This window comes from Danio rerio, chromosome 3 (assembly GCF_049306965.1).
Source record: "Danio rerio strain Tuebingen ecotype United States chromosome 3, GRCz12tu, whole genome shotgun sequence".
NCBI lineage: Eukaryota > Metazoa > Chordata > Actinopteri > Cypriniformes > Danionidae > Danio > Danio rerio.
Window position 1 is genome coordinate 31,692,627 of NC_133178.1, and position 22,860 is coordinate 31,715,486.

General features: G+C 33.6%; 2 protein-coding genes across 4 annotated transcripts in view; both read right to left on the reverse strand.

Moving 5' to 3' along the window:
- Positions 1 to 14,038: 14,038 nt before the first annotated feature.
- kat7a (K(lysine) acetyltransferase 7a) lies at positions 14,039 to 17,054 on the reverse strand. Its single transcript, NM_001076584.1, has 3 exons — positions 16,846 to 17,054; positions 15,314 to 15,455; positions 14,039 to 15,095 (listed from the first exon to the last, which is right to left on the reverse strand). The coding sequence occupies exons 1-3, from the start codon at positions 16,858 to 16,860 to the stop codon at positions 14,866 to 14,868; spliced, it is 387 nt and encodes a 128-aa protein (NP_001070052.1). The 5' UTR covers positions 16,861 to 17,054; the 3' UTR covers positions 14,039 to 14,865.
- A 3,366-nt stretch (positions 17,055 to 20,420) lies between these two features.
- g6pc1b (glucose-6-phosphatase catalytic subunit 1b) overlaps positions 20,421 to 22,860 on the reverse strand; it is a 29,310-nt gene continuing 26,870 nt past the window's right edge. For 2 of the 3 annotated variants that reach the window (XM_073934132.1, NM_001386497.1), the window contains one exon: positions 20,421 to 21,509. In XM_073934132.1, coding sequence (XP_073790233.1) covers positions 20,992 to 21,509 — 518 coding nt within the window. In that variant the 3' untranslated portion in view covers positions 20,421 to 20,991. The remainder of the gene's footprint in view (positions 21,510 to 22,860) is intronic. The other variant, XM_073934136.1, reaches the window with a different exon arrangement.

A 22,860-nucleotide genomic window follows, 5' to 3' on the forward strand; every position in this document is an offset into this window, starting at 1 on the left:
TATATGTCAAATGGTGTCTAAGTTTAATTCATTAAGAGATTTACAGTATATTCGATATACTAAAAATATGGATTTATTACTGTATATAAAATCAATAAAGGTATAACTGTATAAAACAAAGCTTGTGCATCATTCAGAATAATATTTAGACAATTGTACAGTTGATTTGAATATTATATGTCAAATGGTGTCTAAGTTTAATTCATTAAGAGATTTACAGTATATTCGATATACTAAAAATATGGATTTATTACTGTATATAAAATCAATAAAGGCATAACTGTAAAAAACAAAGCTTGTGCATCATTCACAATAATATTTAGACAATTGTACAGTGGATTTGAATAATTAATTTCAAATGGTGTCAGAGTTTAATTCATTAAGAGATTTATAGTATATTCGATATACTGAAAATATGGATTCAATACTGTATATAAAATCAATAAAGGCATAACTGTAAAAAACAAAGCTTGTGCATCATAGAGAATAATATTTAGATAATTGTGCAGTTGATTTGAATATTATATGTCAAATGGTGTCAGAGTTTAATTCATTAAGAGATTTACAGTATATTCGATATACTAAAAATATGGATTTATTACTGTATATAAAATCAATAAAGGCATAACTGTAAAAAACAAAGCTTGTGCATCATTCACAATAATATTTAGACAATTGTACAGTGGATTTGAATAATTAATTTCAAATGGTGTCAGAGTTTAATTCATTAAGAGATTTACAGTATATTCGATATACTGAAAATATGGATTCAATACTGTATATAAAATCAATAAAGGCATAACTGTAAAAAACAAAGCTTGTGCATCATAGAGAATAATATTTAGATAATTGTGCAGTTGATTTGAATATTGTATTTGAAATGTTGTCAGAGTTTAATTCATTAAGAGATTTACTGTAAATTCGATATACTAAAAATATGGATTCATTACTTTATATAAAATCAATAAAGGCATAACTGTAAAAAACAAAGCTTGTGCATCATAGAGAATTAATATTTAGACAATTGTACAGTGGATTTGAGTATTTAATTTCAAATGGTGTCAGAGTTTAATTCATTAAAAGAATTACATTATATTCAAAATACTAAAAATATGGATTTATTACTGTATATAAAATCAATAAAGGCATAACTGTAAAAAACAAAGCTTGTGCATCATTCAGAATAATATTTAGACAATTGTACAGTTGATTTGAATATTATATGTTAAATGGTGTCAGAGTTTAATTCATTAAGAGATTTACAGTATATTCGATATACTGAAAATATGGATTTATTACTGTATATAAAATCAATAAAGGTATAACTGTATAAAACAAAGCTTGTGCATCATAGAGAATAATATTTAGACAATTGTACAGTTGATTTGAATATTATATGCCAAATGGTGTCAGAGTTTAATTCATTAAGAGATTTACTGTATATTCGATATACTAAAAATATGGATTTATTACTGTATATAAAATCAATAAAGGCATAACTGTTAAAAACAAAGCTTGTGCATGAAAGACAATAATATTTAGACAATTGCACAGTTGATTTGAATATTTTATCTCAAATGGTGTGAGAGTTTAATTCATTAAGGGGAGTTTTACAGTGTATTAAATATACTGAAAATATGGATTCAATACTGTATATAAAATCAACAAAGGCATAACTGTAAAAACCAAAGCTTGTGCATCATTCAGAATAATATTTAGACAATTGTACAGTTAATTTGAATATTTTATCTCAACTGGTGTGAGAGTTTAATTCATTAAGAGATTTACTGTATATTCGATATACATAAAATATGGATTTATTACTGTATATAAAATCAATAAAGGCATAACTGTAAAAAAGCAAAGCTTGTGCATCATTCACAATAATATTTAGACAATTGTACAGTTGATTTGAATATTTAATTTCAAGAGGTGTCAGAGTTTAATTCATTAAGAGATTTACAGTATATTCGATATACTGAAAATATGGATTCAATACTGTATATAAAATCAACAAAGGCATAACTGTAAAAAACAAAGCTTGTGCATCATTCAGAATAATATTTAGACAATTGTAAAGTTGATTTGAATATTATATGTCAAATGGTGTCAGAGTTTAATTCATTAAGAGATTTACAGTATATTCGATATACTGAAAATATGGATTCAATACTGTATATAAAATCAACAAAGGCATAACTGTAAAAAACAAAGCTTGTGCATCATAGAGAATAATATTTAGACAATTGTACAGTTGATTTGAATATTTTATTTCAAATGGTGTCAGAGTTTAATTGAATTTTGCAATTTTTACATTAAAAGATATTTAAAAAATATTATAAAATAAATAGAGTGCTAATTCAAAAAAACGAGTCTTGTGCAATATGCAGGATGTTTTTCTGAATATTGTGGTGCTAGTTTTATTGTATAATTCCATATGGTTGAATTGTTTAATTCGTTTTTATGGTAATTTTTTTTTTTTTTTAATCGAGAAATTAAGCCTTGTGCAACATAAAGGGCACATATTTATGCCTATCTGACCTATTTTTGGCCCAAAGTATAACAGGAACAAAGAGTTTAATTGATTTGAAAATCGAATGTCTAATGAATGTCGAAAGTAAAACTAACTTTACCGCGGTATGTTACCGACGTATTACTTCCTCTACTACGAGCGCCCACCACTTCCTGTAAATGTTGCCAAGAATCACACGTTAGACGTTTATTGTTTCTATGGTTACTGTTTCATTGAGGATGCACCGGAGTGCACGCGCAGCGAGGTTGCAGATAAAACCGGGAGCGTTAGCATTTACAGCAAAGGAATGACATCCGATCCGGTACAGTTTGTTGTTGTATAAGAGATAAGTCTTATGTCATATATATATATATATATATATATATATATATATATATATATATATATATATATATATATATATACACACACACACACACACACACACACACACACTTTTCTGCTTATTCTTTGCATACAGTAGCGTTATATCGCATTATTTGCAAGGATTCACTTTTAAAGTAATTGTAAATAAAATGCAAGAAGGACCATAGGGCAAAGGATGCATTAAATGCAGGATCGTTCTTCATAATCTAAACGTGCAACAACTTATTTACAAATAACAAAAAGTAACAAAACGTATTATTTTAAATAATAATATAATCATTTACATATACAGTTAAAGACAGAACAATTAACCCCTCTGAATTTTTAGCCCCCTTGTTTGTTTTTTCCCTCAATTTCAGTTTAACAGAGAGGTTTTTCAACACATTTTTAAACATATAAGCTTTAATAACTCATTTATAATAATTGGTTTATTTATCTCTGCCATGATGACAGTAAATAATATTTGACTAGATATTTTTCAAGACACTTCTATACAGCTTAAAGTGACATTTAAAGGCTTAAGTTGGTTAATCACATTAACTAGGCAGGTTAGGGTAATTAGGCAAGCTATTGTATAATGATGGTTTGTTCTGTAGACTAGTGAAAAAAACAGCTTAAAAGGTCTAATAATTTTGTCCTTAAAATGGTGTTTAAAAAATTAAAGACTGATGAGAAGATGACGGATGTTTAATGTATGATGACTGAAATCACCAAATAGTTTTAAACAATCACTAACTGCACTACAGAATTTTACGTGTACACATCCTTGCTCAAATTGTATGTTAACTCATCAGCTTTTCACAAAGTAATACTCACTACCCACGAGGACTACTTTTTACTCATACTTTGAGTAATATTTACAACAGACACTTTTACTCTACAGAGACTACATTTTTAGGCAAGTAAGGGTACTTGAGTGTGAATTTTCAGTCGTATTTCCACCACTGATCATGGTGAAATAGTGTCCTCTCATATTAAAGTGTAAACCAATAGAAAGCTTATTTACTTCAGCTGTCAGATGATGTAAGAATCTTAATTTAAGAAATGACACATGAATATTAATTTTAAAATGACACATGACTTTTGTGGTCCAGAGTCATATGAGCCTTTTCCTCCTGTGGAACATAAAGATTAGATTTTTAATAAATGTTCAACTGAAATCAACAGTTTTTATTACCAAACCTTTAATTTGTGTGTTTGAGCAAATGTGTAGTCTAATTTTGGGGTAGACAGTCCCTTTCAGGGGTTTTTGCACTATCTATTTATATATATATATATCTCATGAAATCACACATCTTCATTAGATTAAACAGTGGTCAAATTTATTTTGAAGGAAAAACATAGAAAATTAAGTGCAATCATGCTACTGGCATATCATAGTATAGTCTGTTAAAACCACTATGTGGAGTCTACAGGTGCATGATGGTAATTCTGTCAGCTAAATTAAGCTACTCTGACGGATCACAAATGATGCGTTTGCTGCAATATATAGCCAAGACATGCTCTCATAAACTAAGTGAAGCTTCCACCTAAATAGTTTTTTGTCTTTTGAAAAAATAATATGACAATAAAGAATCAATATACCACATTCACTGCAATGTGTCTCTTCCAAAATACAAGTTAGTCTCGCTTGAGCTAATAAAATAATCTTTTTACTTAGTGCAATGACTTTGGCTAATGTCAAACAGGGCTGAAAATACATATCTGGTTTGGAGGAACTAAAAATAAAGACAAGAACTAAAATCAGAAAAGTTGAGCTTCTTAGCTCATAAAACTACAGTTTACAGTTACACTGTAATGTTTTTTCACATAAATATTTAAGTCAAACTATAAATTCCCTAAAATAGAGATCAGCAGTGTGTTCTGCTGTGGCTAAAAACAACTGCTGTTTGAGCATCAAACACTGGGACGTTACCGGAAATATTAGGTCAGGTCAGGCATCTAATATGCAGCAGTAGTGCAGCGAATGTTGAAATGTGTCAACCATGTTTCTAAAAAACTAGTACAGGACAGTTCAGGTAACTGGAAATGTTTAAACTGCATCATGTGACAAAGGCGCTACAGTTTGAACTTACTTGAGCTATTCTACTAAGACCTGCTAAACTACAGCAGACAGTGAAGAGCATGCAGAAGGTTGATTTATGTTCCTTTGGGTGGACTCCACTTCAGGGACGTAGGGTCAATAGTCTTGTTGCTCCCACGTTTAGCCTCTTTGGTTTTCCAGTCATCGATTAGATCCTAAAAATCATTGCAGCATTTAGAAAATGACACATATCAGTAATTTTAACAATGACATCCATGCTGAAATCACTTCATGCTTTCGACTGCAGTTACCTGTCTTTTTAAGATCAGGTGCTTCCCTTTCCAGTACTTCAGCATCTGGAGCGACTGTAAAGTGCTGACAATGTCTACAGGATTGACTGCGGTTTCTTGACTGATTTCTGCTCACAGGTGTTTAAACATGACAGAAGAAGAAATGAATTAGGGGAAAATGACAATATTAAATGTTTAGGATACACATAAATAAAGTTTAGAGTTGCTTTGATTTACTGTGCTTTCTAGAAAAACAAGTCAGGCTTTATATAATGTGAAATGTGATGTGACACATTCCAGAACAGCACATGTAATGCAATTAACATCAAACAAATAAAACCGGCTCAAAGTGTGTTCAGATTTGAACTGTTGCTGAAAGAGACACATGAGCATATGAGTATTTCCTATCGGTTTCCCATTCTTTCAGTTAACATTAGTTGATGGATTTATATCTTTATAACCACCCTGTACATTGCAAATTTTCATTATTTGTACATTAAATACTATATTTTTTTTCTCTAAAGTGTTTTTGCCAGCTGCAAATGATTTTTCAGAAATAAAAGAGGTCTCTTATGCTCACCAAGATTGAATTTGTTTGACTCAAAACACAGTAAAACTGTAATATTGCTGTAATATTGTAACATCAGGTGTTTTCAATTCAAAAGAAATGTTTTAATACATTTTCAAATGTTTTCCTGTAATTAAAAGGTTAGCATTACTTCAGTCTTTAATGTCAGATCATTCTACACTCTTAACACTTGTGTGGTGTTGGAGATGTTTTCAACCACTCTGGGGTGATTTTGAGTCCTAATTTCACCACAACTTTCTCTGTTTCAGCAAATTAAATGATGTTTGGTGACAAATCTTCTTTTGAAACGTTTGGGAACGTTTTGGGCCTTTGGGAAAATTCTTTGTAGATCTTCAAAATGTAACAATACACTCAAAGTCATGACATCATATGTTCATGCATTTTTGATTGTTGCTGGTTTTCACTGCTGGGAAAAGGTCAAATGTGTCATTTTTACTGTAGATCATTGGTTACAGTGCAAAAAAGCTTAGTTTCTGCCTTCTATGTGGAGTATGGTGTGTAAACTTCGTAGAAATGATTACATGCTGTCATGGCTTTGGAATGGACCAAAAACAGCCAAGAGCATAACAAACAGGTAGTCAATTTGAACAGTGCACAAGGCTTAAACTTGTGAATGTCGAGTGCTATTTTGGGCTTTCCACCTGGATTTTGCATACCCAATTTAAACGCTTCCCAAATCCATGTGCAGAGGTGTAAATGCAAAAGTTTGGTATCATTTTAAAGAAAACCCTTTTTTTTTATAAAACACTGTTGGAAGTGATTAAAACAATTGTATATGTTGTCTGTGTTATAATAAACCCCTCCCAAAAAGAGACGCTGTTTTTGCAAATCAAATTTGAAAGTGTATGTTTTAGGTTCTGTGTGGTGTAGGTTACTGTAATTATTTAGTTGGTTCCTGCAAATGTCAGTAATCAGAGGAACGGAACCACTTATGGGGGTATTGGGCAAGTATGGACCTTCACCATTTAAAGAATGCGAAAATAAATGACGTCACGGACCCAGTACCGGGTGCGCAGAGTTAAAAAAAAAATTATTAACTATAGTACATTGCAGTGAAACAATCATTCAATCAAAAGTAAAATAAAACACATTTTTGATCTTACACTCTTGTAACGGTGTATAGGGTGTATCACCTTTGATGGAGATCTCTTTGCCCTGAAAGTTGTGCAGGTACCGCAGCAGCACTTCTTTCCAGTAGCTCCTGTAACTGATGAGGCCAAGATCAGACAGAGGCCGCTCAGGTGAACCAACCTTCTCCTCCACTTTAGACAGCAGATAACCTGAGCAGACAGCAGCATTCACACATTAACATCTGCATCTTATCAATGACCAGCAGCATTCAAACATGTGCTTGATCACATAATAAAGTATCTATTCTAGCACATTCTTTAAGCTTTAAAAAAGTGACATAACACAATGCATACTATCCAGACAACTTTAACTTTAACATCACATGTTTAAAACAACAAGGACAAATGACACTGATCTAGATCTAGCACTGCACTCACTGAAATCAATCAGCATCTTGCCATAGCCCTGCCTCATGTACTGCGGCATGGTCAGAATGCAGGAGACGTTGTAGTTCAGGAATGAGTTCTTTTCCTAAACCCAGATGCATAATTTGATTACTTCAAAAGGATCAAATGCTCATTAACCAAAGCTCATGGTGTGCTGGATTCACTAACTGAGCACCTTGGAGAAATATCCAACAAGATGGCAGCCGGTGTTGTCAGCTTCAGTCATCACATAAAAGAGAAACGGCTCCACATCATAGTACAAGGTCTTGTGGTCCAGGAAGAGTTTGGCAAGGAGACAAAGGTTTTGGCAATAAATCTACAAACAGCAAATGATATATGTTAGTCAGGCAGAGACCAAACATTGAGATTTTTCATGACTAATAAAAAGAGAACACCTACCTTGTTCTTTTTGCCGTCGACTTCAAAAACAGATATCACCCCTTTTCTGTAAATCTCATCACCTGGTGGATGTTTCCACACACATTTGGCCTGATTAAGAAAAAAATAAGGCCGAAGTGTATGGGTAAATGTTGAAATTAAAATCAATGTCATGATTTGGGATTAAACAAAATTCAACAATCACTATTGGAAAACTGGCTTTTGTAGAAATCCATCAGGTCAAATTTACATGATACCCACTTTTTTAACCTTAAGAACAAAAATGAAGACATTACTTCTTAAATTGTACAGATTTCTGTCCTCTCTCTAAAAAAGTCATGAGCATTTGTTGACATAAACAGATTTCATTTAGATTTTTATTCCAATAAAACCTTTGATAGGTAAATGAGTTCCTGTGGCCAAATATAATTAGGCTCTAAACACGTTCCATTCAGAAGGGCTCATCCCTGTGCCCAACCCCTTCAAAGTGGCCAGTATTGAGCACTTCGGTTTGGAACGACACTTTAATATAAAGATCATGATTGTTTTCCCTTAATTGCACTTCGGAGGGCAATATATCCCATTTGAAATGCACAGACTGTTCACTAGTCTAGTTTTATAGGTCAATAAATAAATGAAACTTCTAAATCATATAAAGTAACTGTCTCATCCGAAGACTTGTATTAAGTCACTCAATTCATATGGACTTTTTTCTCTTTACAAATGTTGTGAATGTTTGATTTGGTCTCTCAGTCGCAAGACAAACAAAAAAAATTGATATCTACAAAAAATAGAATTGTTTTTTTTTATATATTTCTAAAGACATGAGGGCAAGTAATTGATGACAGGCTTTATTTTGGGGTGAACTAATAGTTCAACTGAACATGTGAAATTTACCATGTGACGCCTTAGGATGGTCTGGCTCTTCATGTATTTGAGGCAGAACTCGCACATGTAGAGGCGGCCGAGGCGAGCGTACTCTTCTGGGTATGGCGAATGGTACCACGTGTCCAACTCATAGCGGCCGAACACAATGGTCTTTATCATGTTGCCTCCCTCTGTGACCTGTCCCTGAAGCCGCAGTTTTTCCTGAAAAGACCAACGAAGGGTGGAAGAAACAGATCAGACTACATGAACAGCGAACACAAAACAGAAAAACTACAGCCTACCACAGAAGAATCATGCGTGAATGAAGATGTTACAGATATGTTTAGACACACCACCATTCTGAAGCTTGTTTGGTTTTAGTCTACAATTTTACTCAGCAATAGTGCATTTAATTAATCAAAATAAACTGTAAAGATATTTTGTGTCCAACAGTGTTTTTCTTTGGGCCCTTCTGTTCATTTTAAAATATTGTATTACAGTTATCATATCAAAAACGATGTCAAAGACTAGGCATAGCATTTTTGGAATTTACAACAATTAAAATTTACAAAAATGATTTCATGTCCATAGGAAGTGCAACAAATCAAATTTAGAAGTGTCTACTTTAAAGTTTCAAACACATTTTTGAAAATTATTTACAATTGGGTTGAAATAATGTTCCATCATCATTCAGGTTAACATATGTCAAAATATCATTCAGGTAAAAATATGTCAAAAACCCAAAATCAAACAAAAAGTTCTTCAAGGGTAATGTGTCGGTGCTCTTTGGGTATGGGATAAACAAAGATAAACAGCAGTCCAAGGCAATCGAAAAAACTTAAGAAATCATTTAAAAAGTCTTCTTTTCAACTGGTCGTGGTATAATGAAGAGGGGTCGCCTGGTGATTTCCAAAAATTTATTTGTTTTTGATAAACCACTAGAATTACCATTTTTTATCCATAACCTACTGAAGAAAAAAAATAGTTGTTTATAGTTGAATGCTATATTGTTACTATAGTAGCTTATAGTTACTAGTTCTATCGGATTGCGACCCCTGGGGTAATTACATAATATTAAAGACACAGCAATAGCGTCAGATGCAGCAGATTGGTTTTATGGAACCAGGTTAAACTTTTTGGCCCATTTACAGCACTGACATACATTAAAAAATTAAACGAAGAATAGAATTGGGTCTATTGGAGTGTGTGCGCTATTGCATACAAGGTTTCTGAATTTATAACCACCTCAGAGGATATTGGGGGTCACGAGTCACTGGCATTGTCATTTTTAGGGTCGCAGGCTGAAACGATTGGGAACCCCTGATTTAGAGTAAAGTAGAATCAAATGATTTGAGTTTATACATTTTTTTGTAACATTCTGTAAAAGCTACAATATCATAGCTTCTACTGTATTTCTTGTTCAAATAAGCTCAGTCTTGCTGAGTTTAAGAAACATCTCAAACTTCAGAAAGCATAAGAAATGCCACAAACCCTCAAACTTTAGAATGGTCATGTATTTTTTTTTCAGAAACTTTCCCCACTAATCAACCAATGCGTAAATGAAAGCTTATAAAGACATCAGCTTAGGCAAATGCCTTTAAAAGATTATTATTTTTTCTTAAAGGAACATTTCAATCAAATTTATGAAATATGTTGTGACACTCATATATGCTACAGATGAGAGAATGGCAGCAGTGTGAAGGAGAGTCCAGTGTAGGCCCATCACATAACCCAGAACGCAGTGCTGCAAAGGCTCAGAACACCCAAGACCTTTATAGACTTATAGAAAAGACAGGGGAAAGGAGAAAGCAAAAGGGAGAAAATGTGATGGGTCTTCTCTCTTACAAGATCATCCGAGGCACGTGCCTGGGCTTTTCTAAAGAGCTCTAGGTCATAATCACTAGTGATGTTCTCCAGTAGAGGCTCACGGCTGCTGCTGTGGGTCTGTCTGTGCTCCTGGACAGAGAAACACAGTCACAGCTCAGAGCCTAATCACGCTGTCATTACTTGTGTAAACGTAGAGCGTGTGGCACTCACTGTGAACTTGTCTTTTTGCTCTTTTGGAGGAACAGAGTTTCTCTTCCTCCTCATCTCTGTCACCTTCTCCTTGTATCGCAGCTGTCGCTCGGTTTGGGCCTGCAGGAGATGTAACTCAGAGAATGTGAGTGCTAGCTTAATCTGCTTAATGAACATGTACTGCAGACCTTATCATACAGTGGGGATCATAACTAGGGCACAAACTCATCCAGGAGGGAGGATCTGAAACAGTGGTTGTGCTGCTTTACCTGCTGTCGAGCTGAATGGCGGTTTTCGTCCTGCCGCTGTGAGAGTGTCCTCTCCTCCACGTGTTTGTCTCGAGAGCTCACCTTCACCTGGGAAAAAGGTTTGAGTTATGGGTGGTGGACAGTAAAACTATTATTACTCCACTGCATTTAAAAATGTTGTTCTTTGCTATTTTTAGCAGGAGAAATCAGAGACAAGACGTGATGTGCAGTTCACGAAAAAGCACATTCTTCTCTGTTTACCTGTTGTACCAGTTTGGGATTTGACTAAACAATTCATTCATGAATTGAACAGATTCTGCATTTGTTCTCGAGTCAACAACTCGCTGATTAAAATGATCCAGTCAGAGCGAGTCTCACTCTCAAATGAACAATTCACTGATTCAGTCAGTGGGAGTCTTTGATAAATAACTCACTGATCTGGTTAGAGCGAGTCTACAATTAACGGTTCAATAACTGAAATGATCCGGTCAGAGCGAGTATACAGTTTAGTGATTTACTGTACTGATTTAACCGATCCAGTCAAGATTCAGTAAATAATCCTATGATTCAATTAAACTGGTAAGCGCGAGTCTACATTTAAAGATTCGCTACATTCAATATATTGCCACAAAATGAACGAAAAACGGGTGATTCTCAGAGCTTGGTTATTAGTGGTATGATTTATTAGTAGTAAAATAATAAAAACTCTCACGTCCAGTTTCATACATATTATAGGGAAAGCTTGTTTATTTATTTCGACTTACATGGTTTTAATCCTTTTCAGGAGATATTTTAAGAATGTTAGTTGCTGGAACTCATTGACATCTATAGGAAGAAAAACACATACTGTACTGTACTATGGTTGTCAACGGATACCTGCAACAACATTCTTTAAAATATCTTCTTTTGTGCTTAACAGAAAAAAAAAAACATGAATAAGGGGTGAATAAATAACGACAGAATTTTCATCTTGTGTGAAATTTAGTTTTGGCTAGTGCTGTTTTAAGTGTTTTAAGACAGTTCATAATAAATCAGGCTAAGCTGTAGCCAGTTGAAGCTCTATCTGAGTGTCTTGTACATTACAAATTAGCCATGGGATGATAAGCGGTTTCAAGGTTTACCACGGTTTGGAAAAGTCAAGGTTTGAATATTGCTAAAATGTTCTGTTATACTGTTCCCAAGATATACGCAAGGTTTTTTATGTATTTCTTATTTGTTGTAAAGAAATCAGTGTTTTTGAAACTAATAAAGAAAGCAGAAATCAATGATTTATTTGAATTATTTAGCCTGACATGTTTACTGCTCCAAAAAATTATACATTTTTCTTAAAATAAAATAAATTGTTCAGTGGGCAAAATTTTTTTTTTCATTTGTTTTACCTAGACATTTAAAAATAACTTATTTTAGAGTAGTAATCACAATACTGTAATACCATGGTATTTTTATCCAAAGTTCTCATACAGTCAAATCCCAAAGCCCATGCCTATTACAAATCGCCTTTTCTTACGGTATCTACACTTTTAACCTAGTATTTGATTTGTGCATTATTCCCCACTGCTGGTGTAGCTGACATTGATCGGTCAGCTTGTATTTTTGTATTTCATTATTTGAAAGAGTATTGGATTATGTTATAAATTTCCTTGTTTCCGGTTGCCTTGATTGATTTAACTTGTGAGAGTTTGTATAAACAGCATAGTGAGACCTCAATGCAGGCACCTGTTAACTGCTCCTGATTATTCTACTGCTGGTTATATCAGGCCAACACAGTAAAAGAAACATTGTTTGTAAATTATTTGTTTATTTTGATGTTCTTTTGAATGTGTTTGTATGATGCATTTGGTTTTTTTATTTGTTTATCTTTTAGTTTTCATGGTGTTCAATAAATGAAACGCATGGACATCAGTATTTGGGAAGCGTGGACTGTCTTAATAACTAGCGGGTAGCTACAGCTGGTTTTATGTAAACCTTACTGTTTTAGCTAAATATCATCTACTAAAAGGTTTAGCTCAGAAGCAGACATAAGATTTACCATACCTTACACTCATCTGCAGAAAGGTTATGATACAGTGGACATCCAGATATTGAAAAGTGTCTTTCATGCTTCCCTGTCAAATGTCCTGAAAAAGGAATGAAGGGTGAATATTTGACAAGTCTACACGTGTAAACATCTGCACGAAGGAAAAAAAGAACACTATTAATACAAAAATGACCCAAATAGGCTACCATTCAAAAGTTTGGAGTCAGAACACTAACGTTAGTTGATGTGTAAATAACTCAGGCTAAGCTGTAGCAAGTTCAAGCTCTGAGTGTCTTGTACTTTACAAATTAGGCATAGGATGACAACCGGTTTAAAGGTTTACCACGGTTTGGAAAAGTCAAAGTTTTATTACCGCTAATTTTATACAATTTATATTCATTATATTCATATTCAAATTGTGAGTTTAACCTACTTATGAAAAAAAACAATCTTGAACTCAGTATTGATCAAACATTTCTGAAAATAATACATCACAATTTCCACAAAAATATTAAGCAGCGATTATCAGTGAAGATAATCATGAGACCTGTTTCTTAATTATCAGACATCTTTTGAATCCTTTTCGACCCCAAACTTTTGAAGGGTACTTTACATATTCACTGTAAATCATAAAACCAACAATCTGAACTCCAATTACCAAGTGAATTGCAGCCAGGAGTGGGGCACTTCATGTTAAAGTTGTAGCTCTCGTGAAAGCGACGTCGCTTGGGCCGATGTGCGAGACTTGATTCTTTCAGTGACAGTTCTTTAGCCAGACTCTCATCATGAGACACGTTTGGGCTGGACATGTCAATGTCAGACTCAGAGGAGGCAGCGTTGCCTGTGGGGGTCCGCGGTGGGGACTCATCATGGTCTGCGCTTTGTTTAATGTCTGGATGGCCAATACAACAATAAACCAGACTTAATAAAGTCCAGGAGTGTAACATACATTTGTTTCATATATTGTACATCAGCACATGATGGAATGAACTGCAGTAGTGTCACTACAGATGAAAAGAAGATTGAAGCAACACCATAACTAGAGCTTAAGTGAAGAAACAACTAACCACAAACAAGACAATACCAGAATGATAAAATGATAAGTGATGCTTTAGCGTAACTTCTTTTTACTTACTACAGACTTATTATCTTAGAATTCATTTTAATATAAACCAAATTATAAACCAGTCATTATTTTATGGTCTTCAGAAATGTGTCGTATTCATATTTATTTATTTGTTAACACCAATAAACAAAAGTAGAGTGAAGTAGATGAATTCAAATTAAAGCAAATGAGAACTGAAAAAAATTTACAAAACCACAGGACAACATAAAATGAGATATTAAGAAGTCAGGGGATGACTTTAAATAAGATTATTTGTTGATTTTTTAAACAAAAAATGTTGTGAAAATGACAAACTATTGTTCAAAAGTTTGGGGCTGCTAAGACTTCTGTAAGTGTGCTTATGAAGGCTGCAGTTTTAGTACACAAAGTCAAAACAGCAAATTTGTAAAATACTAAAACAAATAAAATTATTTAATAGAACTCAATCATGCCGAGCCAAACATGATTTTTCAATAGCTGTTTCTTTAATAATAATACGTTTCTTTAATAATATTAAGAGTCACATGACCTCCAGTGTTCATTGTAACATGCTGATTTGCTGCTCAAGAATCAGATATCAAAAACATATTTTCAGAACTGTCAATTATCAAAGTTTTACCAAAACCGTTGTGATGCCTAATATTTTTGTGGAAATTATAACACATTGTTTTAATAAATATCAGTTTTGATCAATTTAATGCAACACTGCTGAATAAGTAATGTACGTAAATATAAAAAGCAAGACAAGCAAACAAATATTAACAATCTTACCGACCCCAAACTTTTGTATGGCAGTGAAACTGTAGCTCGCAAGTAGCATGTTGTATGAACTGAGGACAATCTGTGCCGTAAAACAAACAAAAAGATGAAGCAAATGAGAAGACACACAAATGAGCAGAGCCAAGCATGGAGAGACTCAAATGAGGGAAGGCATGAGTGAAGAACCGTGCGGTTTTCTCCTCCTACCCCTCTCTGAGATTTCCCCATGCTGCTCCGTGTCTGAGCCAGAAGAGCGACTCTGCCTCAAGGGGTATTTCTTGGGTGAGACGGTCGCCCCCTGCTGTTGACTACGAGTTACTCGACGAGTGGAATAGTTCACCACCTCCTCTGAAACTGGGGCAGTCGGGTTCCTCACAGGACTGGCATCTAGAAACAAAGCTCTCAGGTTTGTTTGTTTGTTCATTCTTCTCTTTCTTGTTTTCCATTCATTGTGCTTCCTGCCTATCAACCCCTCTCACACTTGTTTTGGGGCAGAAAATAGAATCGCTAATTTCATTATTCCAACAAGCAAGTGAAATTATTGTGTGCATAATCAATCACACCTTTACTCAAGATCTCCACGAAGGTGATTTCCAGTGTCTTACCTTGCGAGCTGCGGCTGAGTCTCAACGAGGAGCGAGTGAGGCGAGTGTTTCGAACCACGTGTGCTTCACTCTCTGAGCTGTCTGTGTGTTCAGCCGAGAAGTCCGAGTCTTCTGTGCCTTCAGAACTGCTGCCAGCATTTCTCTAAGAGTCAACAACAGCACAAACTAGCTTCATCGCAAATCCTATTATACTATACAGATTGAAATAATTGAGATAAAATGACTTTAAAGACTGCATTTACTACAGGTTAACCAAATACTGCTGGTAATTAAGATAACTTTGAGATGAAAGAATAATTTAGTTTACTTTCCCTCTAACATTTACACTGGTGAGTTTTGCATTTTTAATTACTCAGTGCCAGGAGTATCAACCAGGGGTTTTCTTTGCTGATATTTACCTGCATTATGTAATGTTTATTTTCATAACGAGAATTATATTCAATTTATTATTATTGCAGTGTGTGTAAATTGCAAATGAACCATATTTACACTACCGGTCAATAGTTTGGGGTCTGTGGGATTTTTAAATGTTTTAAAATAAGCTTCTGCTGCTCACCAAGGCTGCATTTGTTTAATTAAAAATACAGTACAAATTGTAAAATTGTGAAATGTTATTGCACGACAGAATAACTGTACAAAAGTAGTTTATCATTTAATTGAATCATTTATTCCAGTGATTTTAAAGATGCATTTTCAGCTTCAATACTCCAGTCTTTAGAGTCACATGATCCTTTAGAAATCACTCTGAAATTCATCACTATTATTATTATTATTATTATTAAAAGTAATAGTAATAAACGTAATAATGACTAGAGTAATAATTTCATTTGAAACTACAACCAATAAGACAGAAGTATTTAAAGTTTTAATAAATATTTAACAAATTAAAATACATTTTACATTTAATAAACGCTGCCATGATGAACAGAATAATTTTCCTAAAAAAAAAGAAAAACATGAAAAAAAAAAACTGACCCCAACCTTTTGACCGTAGAGTAATTTATTTTAATAGCTTTATAAACATATATGCTTTAACATTACTTACAAAACATGATGTTATGCCATTACACAGATTACAGATATACACTGAATCTTCAATTACAAAAGTACAAGTCTAAATATGAGGCACACTAAATATCATATCCGCTACTTGTTAGAGTATTTTAATTTGTATGAATCGAATGAACCAAGTCTAACATATCTAAACTGTACTTTATACTACTATTAGCAAACTCTTGTATTAAAAGCAGTGGCCATAATCTTGTATTACATAAACAGGATATCAACTTCCTGGTTTCTAAAGTCTAAACTTTACAGTTCTGACAACCATCTGCAGATTCCAAACACTTAAGATGAAGAAAGATGACAAAGACAGTCATTAATTATGATGTAAACTGCTGGATGTGGAGTGAGTATGTGAACTGAAGAGAGAGAAGCTGCCCATGAACACGCGTGTGTGTGTGTGAGTGATGCTGAGTCTGAACTGTTGGCCTGGAGGATGCAGTTAGTCAGTCGGTTGGTCATAACGTTACCTTCCGCCTCGGCATAGCGCTTCTCCACGGCTCCCGATGTACAAGGTTTAATTTCTGCTTGACTTCTTAACGCAGTTAGGTAGAGTAAACCTCCCGAAAGCCACGTAAGTGCCGCATCCCCTTGGAAGAGTAGGAAACATTAATTAGGCATAAGGAAACATCGTGTTATCACTGACAGCCGTGGGTCATGACTGCGCGCGTCTGTTTACACTCTCCACTTCCGGTGCAATATTGTAATGTAAAGGTCTCACGGAAAATGATAAACTCGAGGAAGTAACGTAGACTAACCATGTTCCGTACACTTTTCGCTATTCAGCGCACTCAAACGACCACTCCTCCGTCATTGAAAGCCAGATAAGCATGCTCGTGCGTTCATTCTCTGGGGGAATACCTATTGCACAATCCAAATCTTGATTGATGTCTTTTTGACCAGTAGTTTTTGAGAAAAGATGGGATAAGTACCGCCTTCGCATGTGTACGGAAGATGATAGGTATTAACGGTGTTCCGTACACGACTAAAATAGTGTTCCGTACAGGGCGCATAACTTTAATTTACTGGCAAAAATGGGCATTGTTTGAAGTCTTATTAAAATCTTATGTCAGAATATACTATTATTGTGTTTAACTTGAATTTAATGATATATTAAATAACTCTTTTATGAAAGTTTTAAATGAAATAGCTTCAAAATCATTTACTTTTTATATCATGTTTATTTTATTAGAGCATGACAATTTTAAATATAAAAACATTAAATTCATGCACATTGAAGCTAACTTAACTGACCTTTTATGAATATAAACATCATTACTGCAAAAGGAGGATCCAAACAGCGTTTGCAGCCTGTCTCTCAGGCGGAGAGTTGCGACATGCGGTATTTACCCACAATTGATGTTTAAACATCCCCATTTCAAAGCATTTATTCAACCAAAGATAATTTATTTAACCATTTGTGATAACATAATATTCACTTTATAAAGACTCTAATACCGTGTGAAGCATAAATTAAATGCAAAAGCATATTGTCGGGGCTTTAAATGTCTCCCCTCCCAGGCGACACTCGCACTTTAAGCTTGCCCACTTTCTGTTTTCAAGCGCATTAGGTGGACGTAGCAAACTTACTGATTTTACTCGGAAACATATAGTAGGAATGTCTCTGTTGTGGTTGGGGCTGAAAGAGTGAGAATTAAAGATTACACAGATATATAGCTTGCCTACGACCCATAAGTATTTATTCAGAGATTAACGTTAAAAGGTCATCTGTACGGAACATCGTTGTGTACGGAATATGGTTAGTCTACGTTAGCGGTTATTTTTAAAAGGCGCAGAAAATTTATTAACGGTTAGCTATTTTAAACTGATTACAAATGTTTTTTTGAGTAAAAACACAAAGAATAAAGATATTATTATCATTGTTCAGTTCCTGCGGTCTTACTTTTGTCGCTTGATGGCGACAGTGAGTCGTAATATCTGTCTATTTTAAGGTGCTCGTCGATGACTGCACATCTGAAACCACACATTTCCATCTATTTAATCTTTTGCGACTCATTAAACAAGTGGTTGTTTCTTGTAATCTTCTATAAAACATATACACGTACGTGGTATAAGTATGTATTTAACTGCCTAGGCCTTAGTGGCCACATACGTGGTCAGCATTTTAGCTCTTATGTCTTATGCTTTGTTACAGACATACAGTGACATCCTGCAGCTGTTTTGCAGCATACGAAAGGTCCAAAACACTTTTTAACTGTCCAAAATAAGATTTTTTTTGTACTGATAGTCAAAACATGTTCAAAAAAGTATGTGTGTATGTTTTATTAATGCATTAAAAAACAGTCAGGAAAAAGCTGCTGTGTTCAAGGCAGAAATAGTTTTTCATTTTGCTACACAAAGGTGACTTTATTGTGTTTTATGGAAATTCAGACCACAAGTCCACATATATGGGCATCATTTTTCTCTAAAAGTACATCATATCAAAAGATGATACTTAGGTTTTATTCTAATTAGGTTCCAATAAGCTCAAATAGCAAAGAGAAATAAAACAATGCATGTAAAAAAACAGCTTGGGCCTTAAGAGGTTAAGTTGCATAATTGTTATGTATGCCATATAGCTTTAAAAAAAAAAAATAAATTATTAACAATGTTTGAACAGTAACAGAATGGCATTAATACTTTTTAAAATTACACAAAAGACTGGGATAACAATTAATTTACATACATTCACAATCTTTCCATCCTTATTAATAATACAACATAAAATAACAAAAAATAAATGATAAAGAACATTAAGTAGCAGGGGAGTTAAAGTTCTCAAATTATGAAACCAAAATCCTCTAATTACGAATATAAATATGTGCTTTTTGGCATTTTTTAAAGCTCTCTTAATGTCTTAAAATACATCACAAATTCTTATTTAATCACCACTAGTTCTGGGAGAATTAAAAAAAAACATTTACAAATATAGAATTTTAATAATAACATCAAATTATAATTACATAAGAAATCTTTTATCGTTAAGTATTGGGCCAAACTTAATCATTTCCCATGACAAGACAAGTCTTCAATCTAATACTTTGTCCCAAAATCTTTGTACCTGATTACATTGGAAAAACAAGTGTTCAGTTGTTTCAATATCTAAATTACAAAATTGGCATACATTTTTCACCAATATTGAATTTTAACCTTAGAAATTCTTTTGCAGGATAAATGTGGTTCATAATTTTAAAGTGCACTTCTTTACATTTAGGATTAACAGGACATGAAAGAAATCTTTTTCTATGCCATATGACATAAGTTCTGCGTATTAATGCATTGCCCAATTAGAAACATAAGCTGTATTTAACTGCAAGCTCAGTTTAATTGATATGTGATTGTTAGTAAGGATTACCAAACTACTGGCTTGACCTTTTAAGTAAGAGCTTTTTTTGCTTTACATTGATTCTTTCTCAGCGCAGAATTATTTTGACATTTTCTTTAGTATTTCTCTGTAAGCACAAAACATTTTACCTTCATAAAGAGGAGCAAGTAAACCTGTCATTAAACAGCCTATTATAGGCTTTTCATCTAAATTTAAAACAAGTTACAAAACACAAGACAATCATTGAGCACAAAAATATAAAATGTAACACAATAACATCTAAAATATAATAACATTTGTTTATACAGTATATATATACACACATACACAGTTGAAGACATAATTATTAGCCCTCCTTTGATTCTTTTTTAAATATTTCCCAAATTATGTTTAACAAAGCAAGGAAATGTTCACAGTATGTCTGATCCTATTTTTTCTTCTGGAGAAAGTCTTATTTGTTTTATTCTAGAATAAAAGCAGTTTTTATTTTTTTAAACACCATTTTTTAAGGACAAAATTATTAGCCCCTTTAAGCAAAATGTTTTCCGACTGTCTTCAGAACAAACCATCAATAACTTGCCTAATTACCCTAACCTGCCTAGTTAACCTAATAAACCTAGTTAAGCCTTTAAATGTCACCAAGCTGTATAGAAGTGTCTTGAAAAATATCCATGAAATATTATTTACTGTCATCATGACAAAGATAAAATAAATCAGTTATTAGAAATGAGTTATTAAAACTATTATGATTAGAAATGTGTTTAAAAAATCTTCGAAATAAGGGAAAAAAATAAACGGGGACTATATATATATATATATGAAGAGTTTAGGTGCAAAACCTCTTAATGCCATATGAAATTTTCCTCTAAAATGAGCATTTTTATCAGGATCTTGTGTAGATTCAATAATATTATGGCTATGGCAAAGAATTAGTCTTTTTCCTGTTCTATAAAGTATAAAAAACCTAACATAAACAAGGAAGGCTGAGAGAAATGTTCATCTTCGATGGAAGTTTAAGCATCTGAACTCTGCATACACACAAATACAATCTATGAACATATTTTTTATTTAACCCTTCTATCTATTTCTGTTGTGAAAGTTGTATTATTCATGTAAAATAATGTGTTATATTAACGTTTTATATATATATATATATATCACTAGACATTCGCCAATCAATTAACACATAAAATTGAAAACACATATAAATAAACATACATTAAATACATGTGCTTAATTTGCATAAACACATGATCAGATTGAGTTTTTATCACATTTATCAACTCAAAGTTTAATGGGCTTTCATCCTGCGGTACGCATTTGCTAGTGTGCTTATGCAGTAAGGTACAAAACTGATTGTAGTTAGAGGCACTGTGGCACTCTTACAGAAAGACAGCGTGTAGAAGAGAGCATGAGTGCTGGTGGGTGGTCTGAACGAGTCTAAGAGGCTCAGCAGGGGCAGGGTTGCAGCTGTACAGGTCAGTCTGTAAAAGGCGCTGTTTCCACAGTTCTTATTTTTTTGCAAATCACCATGAGTAGGCAAATGGAGGCTCAGTCCCAGGCCGAACAGGGCCCCTGTGTTGCGGAGGAGGCCAGCGAAGGGTGTGGTGTCCAGATGGACCCATTCAGATTGAATACACCACTTCTGTGCCTTCATTAGGCTCCAGTAGGGGTCAATTGAAGCAGCATCCAACACCGCATAAAGCCCCAGCGCAACAAACACCAGACAGAGGATGCTGTGCATGTAACCCTTCAAGCTGGCTGAGTATATCCAGGACACTCTGTTGAAAGCTTTGGCCACTGCAATGCCTGTAGTGAGAGTGAATAATTATTTTATGCTGATAACAAACTAAGAGAAGTAACAGATGATTATTATTCTACTGATAAAACGTCTCTTAAGCTCATCAAGCTTATTTTATCAAAACAAAAGCAGAAACAGTAAAATCTTGAACTATTATAACCTTTATTAAATGATACCTATTATCTATTTTAATATACGTTTGAGAATTATTAAATGATTAAATCCTGGAAAGCTCAGTTTCAGCATTATTACGCCAATCTTTAGTGTCACATGAATTTGCAGAAACTCTAATGTGCTGATTTGATGCTCAGTTATGATTATACATATTGTTTATAACATGCATAACTATGATATAGTGATTTTCAGCAATTAAATTAATGAAGCCAATAATGAAAGCACGTACAGTTTTATAAAATAAGCCATTCTTTTTTTCTTTTATAAACCAAATATGCTCTTTTTCTTTCCAAAATGTCTCTTCTTCATTGTTTTCTCAAAAATAACCTTTTATTAGGGATGCACCGATATGGAATTTTGAGCCGATATCGATAACTGATAACTCTTAAGACTTGGAGGCCGATAAATATTAGTATTTCAAAATGGTATATTTTTATACAGTGAACAACTGATTTTATTTTTAAGAACTTCATAAAAGTTTGAACTGATCTTATAAACTGAATAGCCTACTCAGTTTCAAAAGGTGATTATATAGACCTATATTCACGATTTCACATAAATTAGCATATCGAAAATAATTTAATAACTTAAAAATGATAACTTGACTGTTGCACAAAAATAATAGGTTCCATAACAAAATGGGATTTAATTAACAAACAAAAGCAACATGTTGATAGTAACAAAAACTATCATATTAGATTACAAACAACCCAAAGAGCTGTTTAGCACGTGTACATCGCTGTTATTTGTTTACACATTTATTATTTTTCCTGAGGCGGTTTAAACCAAAATGCACAATGGCACACTATTAAACATCTTCAATGATAAGGAATATGGCTACTTACTGAGTTATTAACACACACCAATAACACACAAAGAAAGGACGGACTTTGAAGAATAAACAATGTGAGGGAAGCTCCATTATAATGCACTGGACAAGTCTGAACAAGTTCAATCCATGCATGTGTGAGGTAGGCAGTTCTGTACAATTACGTTATCTAATAGCTTAAAGATATCGGCCTGATTTTCATATTGGACCGATGACGATAACATTAAAAACAGCATTTATCTGCCGATATCTATATGGCCACCGATATATCGGTCATCCCTAATCTTTATAGTGGCCACAAATGTGCAGTATACGATTGGTTAGTTTTTGATAAATGTCATGGCTTTATGAAAAAC

Coding starts and splice junctions, on each gene's coding strand:
- kat7a (NM_001076584.1), bottom strand. Junction 15,096..15,313: donor ACTCAGCCGCAGCTCGCAAG/GTAAGACACTGG, acceptor CTTTGTTTCTAG/ATGCCAGTCCTGTGAGGAAC.